At 42.7% G+C, this 9,737-nt stretch overlaps 2 protein-coding genes across 2 annotated transcripts; one reads left to right on the top strand and one right to left on the bottom strand.

Moving 5' to 3' along the window:
- Positions 1–1,940: 1,940 nt before the first annotated feature.
- Positions 1,941–3,241, bottom strand: EAE98_007434 (uncharacterized protein; the record flags this gene model as incomplete). The annotated part of the gene is made up of 3 exons (XM_038955057.1): positions 1,941–2,338; positions 2,397–2,562; positions 2,618–3,241. The coding sequence occupies 3 exons, from the start codon at positions 3,239–3,241 to the stop codon at positions 1,941–1,943; spliced, it is 1,188 nt and encodes a 395-aa protein (XP_038808707.1).
- Positions 3,242–4,589: 1,348 nt separating this feature from the next.
- On the top strand, positions 4,590–9,623 carry EAE98_007433 (uncharacterized protein; the record flags this gene model as incomplete). Its single annotated transcript, XM_038955056.1, has 15 exons — positions 4,590–4,754; positions 4,821–4,871; positions 4,936–4,981; positions 5,012–5,308; positions 5,355–5,597; positions 5,667–5,718; positions 5,870–6,043; positions 6,116–6,692; positions 6,818–6,964; positions 7,034–7,180; positions 7,322–7,417; positions 7,510–8,084; positions 8,180–8,463; positions 8,598–8,680; positions 8,771–9,623. 15 exons carry the CDS (start codon positions 4,590–4,592, stop codon positions 9,356–9,358), a joined length of 3,525 nt encoding a protein of 1,174 aa, XP_038808706.1. The 3' UTR covers positions 9,359–9,623.
- Between the last annotated feature and the right edge of the window lie 114 nt (positions 9,624–9,737).

Raw genomic sequence — 9,737 nt, 5'->3', positions numbered from 1 at the left:
ACCGGAAAATATAAGGATATCCTAATAGAGGGGTTTTAAGGATATAGGTCTTTTTTAGCCCTGAAAATTCTTGGGACTGAAAAATATATCCTTATAGAGAGGTTATCCTTATAGGGGGGATCCTTATAGAGAGGTTTTGCTGTATACATATCTCCACGAGGCTCCAAACCTGCAGCTCAGGGTCTCGGCTTAATACTAAAGATTACACAAACTCATCATGTGTTTTATGTCGTGTACAGATTACACAGAAATGGTCTTCGACGGGTAATCATACGGTATACTGCGGATATAGCGGTTGTGGATGTTTCAGCTGATGCTGTGCTACGCATGCTGTGGTGTGTTTGGAACGTGACGACGGTGACAGGCCGATGACGAATAGATGATAGGTATGGATATCAGTATTGTGTTTGTGGTTGGTGAAAGAGCGGAGTGTGGTGAGTAGAGGATGGTGAATTGGGTAAGGGAATATTGGGTATTGTTTGTTTGTTTGTTGGTTTGTTGGTTGGTTGGTTGGTCAGGTTAGTAGATGTTGGTTATTGTGTTCCGGAAATTGAATCTCCGTAGGTGCGGGGGCGTAGTTTTGGGTAATTGCTTCGGTAAGTGGTAATCGCTCTCTGGATCAGGTAAAAGTCTCGCCGTTACCGTTCTTTTTTGTCAGTCGGTCTGTTTTACTCTTCCGGGGAAGAAAGACATTTACTGACGATAATGTTCCCGGTGGTTGGTCGGAGCATGTCTATTGGGCTATTTTCTCGTACGATATCCGAACTCCTTAAGAAACCATCGTTTCTCTTGTATAATCTATCAGTACGAGAAGGGATTTCCATATTCTTCGGAAAGTTGGGCGCTCTGCATGGAAGTTGGTACGGCTAGATTTGTTGGAATTTTAACCACACAGCCGTCTTTTTATGGCTCAGTTACTGCTGATTTTGAATTGCTGCATTGCCAAGAATCTTTTCACACAACGCCGCTTGGATATGGTAACCGTTTCATAGGACGTTGGAAAGTCTGCAGAAATTCAAGGAAATTCTGGAGATAGATACACACAAGCATGTCCTCACAGCAGTTTTTGGACTAGTCGTCCCTTTCCTGGTATCTGGCCTCTTTCTCATTTTCTGACCAATATTCATCGGAACTGTACCATGAAGCCTCGAGTGAACAAACATTCATGATGAGGAAGAGACTTCTCTTCTACAATGTGTTGAATGAAGGGTTCCATGTCATTTCCTTGCTTGCTGTCGGTTCATGATCATGATCATACATAAGCTTAAAATAATGCCTGGGAAATTATCGCATTCCCAAGCCTTTTGTCGTCGTGCGATAACCATCTTACTAGAAGGGTTGGAAGTAGCTCGAAACCGAACATCATGGATGCAAAATGTTGGAGTTTCATGAACCAGTTTTCATGAAATACTAGCGGATTCATGAGCTGATGAGAAACTTCAACTTGGCGAAGGCTTTTGAACTATTATCTCGAGGGCCTTGAAACTCCACTGAAAGATTCATTTTGCGACAAGTAATCAGATTGTATGTTTTTATCAACATCAAAATCAAATGATTTTTGGATGCATTATGCGATTTTGACTTTGGAAAGTGTCTCACCTGCATCCGCCGTTTCTAGTATGGATCTGATGACTAATCAGCCCATGATCAGGGATGCCGGAGCATCAAAATGTTTATTTCAACATCACTCTCATTATGATCATAAGTAAAGCTGGCAGCTTTTCGAATCTACGCACAATTACAAATCACTAGTGGAGAAATCTCGAGAAGGGGTTTTCATGTTCTTGTTTCATTAAATTAATTCTATTCAGAGCGTTTCGTTCTGATAGCTGTTCTTGATGAACTTTATCCTTGCGGTCTAACTAGCAACCTTTTCTGAGCATTATTCCCTTCAGGATATGAAGACTTCAATGCTCTAGATGCTTTCTTGTTTGTTCCTCTCAGACGGTTGGTGGAGGAATTTGATTTGGTGAAGCAACAGGAACAATCTCAAAGAGTAAACAAAGAGTAAAATCAGGAAAGTCGTCTGTTCTTGTACTGCTGATGTCAAGGGCCTCTTCTCCGTAAGTCCAAATGGTTATACTGTTCACCTTCTTGACACCCAGACCAGTGACTACATCCTTGTGTTGGTTGAGTAGAAAGCCGACACCAGCACCATTCTTGCTTCCAAGAATAGCAAAGAAGGGATCATCAGTTGGGTGTATAGTTATCCTATCTCCCCAAAGTGGTATAGTATTATGTCCGCTTGCTCTCAAAGCCATCTTGACCATTGTGTTGGTGTCTATGTTGACGATTCCTGCACGGATTATCCATTCTAGGTTTTTGACTGCAGACGCACCTGCAATAAAGAAATTCAGTGATTGTTCATCAAGTAAGGGTTTCATGGGATAACAAACCACAGACTCTCTTATAGTATAGGAAAACTGCATCAGACCAACTCCATATACGTGGGACATCGTCGGCATTCTTGTTAAATTCCAGTGAGGCTGGACTGACGTTTCTGTCTGCTACAAGAATTCCAGGATCACAGTTGATCAAAGTTTCCCATTCTGCTCCTGTTGGCTGAAATTCACATATTAGTTTCCATTAGAAATATGTGGTCATTGATGGTACTTACTTCTACAAGACGAGAACTATCATGCCATAACTGATGATCAAGTGTGTCGATCTGAGAGAATCCTTTTGCAGTGTGTGCTTCACGAACCAAGACTGGCATAGGCTCATCATGTTCCCAAACATCTGATCCAAGGAAATTTAGTGTTTCATCCAAAGCTTCTCCAAAGACAGGTCCTTCCTCATCATCTTCTTTCATGACATAAGTTCTAAATCCTTCAGTGTATAGGTTTGACGGATCGTAGATCAATGCCTCTTGAGATACACCACCATTCTTCTGGGTTGTCAGAGCAAGACTGTCCTGCATGGTGCAATACAATTGTCTACCCTTCAGAATTCGTGCAGCATAGAGGGCTGGATCTGCACGTGCGCTGATGTTGAAGGCATGGTTGTGATGGTCATTGTTGTGGCGGCGGCTGTGGTGGTGATGGACGAGTGAAGTCATTGCTTGTGTGAAATTATCAACCTTAGTCTGAGCAATTTGAGAAGCAAGTTGATCAATTGGGAGAGCTGCTGCATTGTGGCTGACTTCCGCGCTTGTGAAACTGACAAGTGGAGCAATTAGGATGGTGTAAACAAATAAGAGCATTAAGCTCTTAGAAATGACAATACCAAACAAAGAAGTCATGTTGGCTTTTGTCAATGGTAATTGAGGTTTTTTGTACAATGTTTTTTGTCTGTGTGTGTTTTTTTTTAAATCAAGGAAGAAGAGAAGGAGAGGAAGGAAGGGCTTTTCTCTTGGAGAACGTCAAGCCTTGCTTGGAGAAAGTGTGAAACTTTGATATCAACCTTTGTTGAGATAACATACGGCAAGATCCGGGTACCCGAGAAACCTCATTTTACAATTTGTCTGTTGAAAATATTTTCAGAAGTGAATATGTGACTGCGCCTTCCCTTCAAGAAAGTTGAGGGACCTTGATGGTGCTTGTTGGGAAATGAGATTTTGTGAGTCCAATGATATCATTTAGATCCTCATTTCTTCATCTGTCAACTTTACGCTAGAAGGGTATTCACGGCACACAGTATTTATGAAAAACTACGATCAAATCTACAGTTCCTAATATTCAGATCAAAGGTTCTTTTTTTCAATCCTAACATTGAAAGTTTCTGTTTCAATTCTGATTTTGCTGGTAGATGATATCGCCGGTTATCAACATAGGCAAGGCTCATGACCAAATTATTAGAGCAAAAAAGCACATCATAGTAGATCTAATAACTCTATAGTTTACTGGTGGTAAACTATCTATCTGATATATAAACAATTTGAAAGTCGAATATTCCTGATTTAGCCTCATCAGTCAAAAAAGGGTCTTTCAATAAGCAATTAGACAAACCATTTGAATTTTATTAAAAGGAACTAGACAGAAACTAAATTATTGAGGACTAGGTACTAGCATTCCTTATATTCAACTTATCTAAATTCCTTTATTTCATGGGGAAATCAGTATACCTACCTGGATAGACAGACAAATATTTTCCATACTAAGGACTAGTGGATTTCATAAGTTCGGAACCTAGTGAATGTTAATACCAAAACCCGAGACACTCGTACCATTCTCTTCTTTCTTTCATCGGTTTCCAGGGCAGCCATCTATTCTGATATTAGACCTCGATCTACTTCCTTTCCCGAAGATCAACCTTGGATTGAGCTCATTGTTCTCTAGTTTCGCAACCTAAGTAGCAATCATATCGGGTCTAGCTTGTAAGAATTGTTGAGGGCCATGAGAACTAGTGTATCTTGAAGAAATTTATATACTTTTCCTTCCCAGCTACAAAATCTTCAACCTTCTCTCCCACCTTTTCCTCCAACTTTCCTCCCAGTTCTCTCTTTACCTTCCTTTACTTCCCAATTCTTTACATTCCTTTACTTTCTGATTTGTCTTAACAAAAATACCCAGCCCTACATCTATTGGAAATCCAATTGATGCTAGAGACTGTTTAACTTTCACTCTTTCCAGAGTCTTCAAATTGCCAACATGAAGATTCTTCACCTATTCAGTTGGCTTTTAGCTATCACACTCCAGTTACAGACTGCAGTTTCCCTTCCCGGTTATACTGATCTCAATCACTTTCGACGCGCTGCCGCTGCCGATTCAGCAATATGTATTGTTGATGGCAAAGCCGTTTTTGCTCATTTCATGGTTAGTTTAAAAACTCACATCTGCTTGCACGTAGCTTTGTTGTTGAATGTTAACCCTTTGAACTAGGTCGGCAACGTTCCATTTTGGGGAGTTTCACAATGGACTCGAGACATGACCGTAAGTTTTCCCTCCTTTGCATGAACTCTTGATACTCTTGGACAGCACTGACTTGTTTTTACAGAGGGCAAAGCAGGCTCACATTGATGCTTTTGTCTTGAATATGGCTAGTACAGATTAGAACTTACTGACCCAAGTAGCTTATGCTTTTGCTGCTGCCAAGAAAGTCGGTTTCAAGTGTCTTTTCTCGTTTGACGAGACTAGTAACTGGTCATATGACGCCATCATGGGTTACCTCAATCAATACATTGGAAACGATGCATATTACATCTATAAGGGAAAGCCTTTGGTTTCCACTTTCGAGGGAGCAGGAAATGCTGATGCTTGGCGTCAAATCAAGGCACAGACCGGCATTGTCTTCATTCCAGATTGGTCTTCTCTAGGTGCTCAAGCTGCTGTAAAACTTGGTGTTGCAGATGGTCTCTTCAGTTGGGCTGGTAAGTAATGAGTCTTCAATTTGTTTCCTTTTCTGACACAAAATAGCTTGGCCTTGGGGAAACACAGACATGAATACATATGTTGACGCCTCATACAGCCAATTTCTTGGTAAAATGCCTTACATGATGCCTGTAAGCCCTTGGTTCTACACCAATCTGCCACAGTTCCATAAGAATTGGCTTTGGCGAGGCGACGATTTATGGTATGACAGATGGGAAGAAGTCATATATTGGCAACCTCATCTCGTTGAAATCATATCATGGAACGACTGGGGAGAATCTCATTACGGTAAGTCTCAACTTTCATCTTTGTGATTCATGCGTTTTACTACATTTTGCTAATCATATTACGTGACAGTTGGACCTATTGATGAAACAACCATGGGTGCAATGCGCTCTGCCCCTTACAAGTACGTACAATGTCCTCAACTTTTGCTGGCTTTCACCCAGCTTTACTCCCCGATCTCGAGCACATTTTTCCTCTTCTTTAAGCACATCTATTCTTTTACCTATCACAACTCTGTCCTTGATAGACAACGCTAATACCATGATTTTTAACAGTTATGCTTTGGGAATGCCCCATGACGCCTGGCTTTTGTTTCTTCCTTACATCATCGAAACCTACAAGACTGGCTACTCAAGTATAGGCCAAGAAGGAGTCCAAGCTTGGTATCGTCCCAATCCAAATTCTGCAGGCTGCAGCACAGGTGGCACAACAGGAAACACTGCTTCCCAGTCAGTATAAATCAAATCCCTCCTTCCACTTCTCATTGTCAACACACAGTTGCTAATATTGAATGAATTTAGACTGTTGATTGAGTTTCCACCATCTAAGGTGGCGCAAGACAAAATCTTCTACTCCGCACTTCTTTCCTCCGAAGCAGATGTCATCGTTACCATCGGTGGTGTTGATACTGGCGCTAAATGGTTGAAGAAACCATATGGAGGTGTGGGTATCTATCACGGAAGTGTTGACATCAAGGGCACTGGACCTGTGATTATTGTCATCAGCAGAGGCGGCACAGTCGTATGCTCAGCTATTGGTGACGTCCACATCTCCAATGACTGTGGCCAACTAGGACTCGCAAACTATAACGCATATGTCATGGGTGCAACGGGTGATTCATCCCCTGCGTTGCCTGACGCCAGTATCTGCAACTTGAACTGTACCAGTGGTTCTGGCGCTGGCGACTTTCAAAAGCTCTGTGCATATTCTTGTGCACTTGGTTACTGTCCGAAAGGCGCTTGTTACTGTACCGGTATGGGAAAGGCAAAGCTTCCAAAGGTCTCAGGACCAGTTGGCTATCCTATCGCTGGAGCCGATGCAAATTATGAGGGTTTATGCAACTTTGCTTGTGTTTATGGCTACTGTCCTCCAGAACATGTAAGAAAATCTCCTTTCTCAATGTCTAACGTCAAGCTGTTCTTTCATGTCCTCTTTTCCTAAGGAGGCTAGCTATGCTTCACTCTTTCACTTCATGCGGAATTACTAACGTCAACATTTTTTAGTGTGGTACCGTATCCGGTCTGCCGATGGCCACACCAACAGTTTCGCCTTTTACGCCTCCAGCTTGTGTCCTTGGTACTGGTGCTGGCTTACTCGAAGGTCTTTGCAGTTTTGCATGCAACTTTGGATATTGCCCAATCAACGCTTGCGTAAGGAGACTACCTATATTTTGTTTCCCCTCGACTCTGGTGAAAATTTACTAAACATTCAATCTACAGACTTGCACTGCACAAGGTCCACTTAATGTACCACCTAAAGCAAACCCCGATATTGTGGGCGTCCCTGCAGCTGGTCTCGATCATGCTACTTTTGGGCCGCTCTGCCAATTTGCTTGCTGGCATGGATGGTGTCCGAGCGATGTTTGCGTAAGTTGATTCCAGTTTTTCATCTCATGTTGGACTTGCATGAACACTCACGATGGTTTGAATCGATCAATTCGATGGACCACTTGAGCTGGCTTTTATCTTCTGTTCCATTTTGGAAGTTCCACCACTAACATCCCATAGTCAAAACTTGAAGATGGTTCAGGTCCAGTGTATATTGACCCAGCCATATTTACAGCTCAGGACCCTGAAGTTGATTGCAATCCTCCTTGTACATTTGTAAGTTACACATCGAATTAATTGTCCCATACTTTCCATTGAATCAGGAAATGTTCGTGAGAACTATTCACTAACTCTCCCTCACCATACAGGTATTCCCACCCAGTACATATCATGGTGAAACTGTCTTCTCTTTTCCACCAGTCAAAACTACTTTGGTTCTTGGCAAAGGTAATGACGCTACTGTGCTCACCACTGTTGTTACCCCAAAACCAAGTACAGGATCGACGGTCAGTTTCTTCGACATGGTCGTCACTGACGCTTCCGACTTCTCGTTTTCTATGACTTCGATGTTCAAGCCATCTCCTGTGATTATTACAGTCAATATGATCTCGATTGTGTACACAACTCAATTGTGGTTCAATCCTGTCACTTCGCCATCCAACTGGCAAATTGGTGGCGAAGCGTCAGCAACTATCACATCTACATCAACGAATGGCGCTATCATTTTCCCTCCTGTTGAATGGCCGGGTCCATCGGAGACCACTTATTGCTCCAATGCAATCTGTCAAACTTTCTCTATAGATCAGTTTACAAGTCTCTTCAATGATCCTAGCCGCACAACAGCCATCATATCCATTCCGGTACCGACGACCTCAGGACAGACTACTTCTCCTATTATCATAATTACAGTGCCGGTACAATCGTATGGTTACTATTGGCGCCCGTAAGTCAAAATCCTCACTCCAAGTTTTAGCCTCGCAGTTTTCATTTTCTGGTGCAGAAAGTTCAAAGAGCAATCACTAACCCATTATTCTCTAGTAAGCCTAACCCCGTGGACCCTAAAATTCCTTTCCCAACCTTCCCTCCACTTCCATGGCCTCCAGTACCAAAGTTGCCTTGTCTAAACTTTGGACTCATCAAGGTTAACTGCCCCCCAGATAAGAAACATCCCACAACTAGTTTCCACAAAGCTCCGCCAAAGTCCACTTGCACACAACATTGCGGTACTATCTGCACTGTAAACTGCGATACCGCCGGTCAGCCCAGTAGCGAGTCCGAGACTGAGTCTGAGTGTGAGACTTCGACTGTTACAGATGAATTTGGTAAGTCCCCTTCATAGGTATCTATTGATACCTTTTTTGTCTCCGCTTCACTTCTCAAGGCAGAGACAGCTTTGAATTTCTCAGTTGATCTTGAACTTTTACTTGGGCAATCACTAACTTTGTCGATCTCATAGTCTCATGCAAAACTGGCTCATGTACAACTACTAAGACATCGCTGGTCTCAGGATGTACTGTGTTTGCAACAACAACTACTACTGTAAGTAAAATACTTTTTTTGCGCTTAACATCCCCTCATTCCGCACCGAAAGTTCTATAGCAAACAGCAACTAATTTTGCTCTGTTGTAGGAAGCACCTTGGTGTCCAACTGGAGTTCCTGGTGAGCAAGAGGAAGACACAGACAATGTAAATAACGCTCCTGTCGTCTACGGTAAAGAAATTGCCGGTATGCCCCAAAATGGTGTCGTCATCGTGGGCGGCGTGGGAGGCGATCGTCATCCTATCTACTATGCCCCAACCAGCCCAAAGGGGTGGTATTGGTATTATCCTCCTAAGCGCACGGAGGTCATGCTGCCTCCTGAGATGTTGGAGCGTGGTACAGTCACCTCCGCGATATACAGCAGCTTTTTGCCGGCATATCCTACCGTCCTCATCATTCCTCCCATTGTCGGAGCTACTCGTTTGGCACCCTCAAGTCAATATTACGAAAAGCGATACTGGACCACGACCAATGATTGCGGACAGTGTTTCGAGGATGGATGTAAAAAACGAGCTGGAGGTCCTGGCTCACCCGCTTGCTGTTTAGACCATTCGTGCGGACCAATGTGGCCAATTTGCAACTGTAGACCTGATGGTAATTGCGCAGGCACTGATCCTCCATGTTGTTTCGATCAGGGTGGTATCAACTGCCCAGAATTAATAAACCCGGATAGATAATGACTCGATTGGGTTCTCAATTATCTGCAATAAATGTAGACCATAGATACTAGAGTTTTCGGGTACATCCTGTTACAGTATCCGGAAATTAGTTAGACAGCTGTCCACTAATAATAAAATGATACGATTTCTAAATACTTCGTCGTTCAAGCTTGATGATTGTGACTGTAGAAATGATGTATCCTCATGTGTGCAATGTGTAATAGCCATGATCTCAACAAACTGATTCGAATAAATTGTACCAAGAGCACCACATTCCACAATGACAGGAATTTCACCTTTACCAGCAGCGAAGAATTACATATTCTTAGCCTATTTCAAAGTTGCAGCATCACCACTGAAGCTATTCCACAGAGAATCAGAGCTCGAGACAGGCGAC

Source organism: Botrytis deweyae, assembly GCF_014898535.1.
Source record: "Botrytis deweyae strain B1 chromosome Unknown BDEW_017, whole genome shotgun sequence".
In the NCBI taxonomy this organism is placed as follows: Eukaryota; Fungi; Ascomycota; class Leotiomycetes; order Helotiales; family Sclerotiniaceae; genus Botrytis; species Botrytis deweyae.
This window is presented reverse-complemented; position numbering and strand designations above follow the sequence as displayed.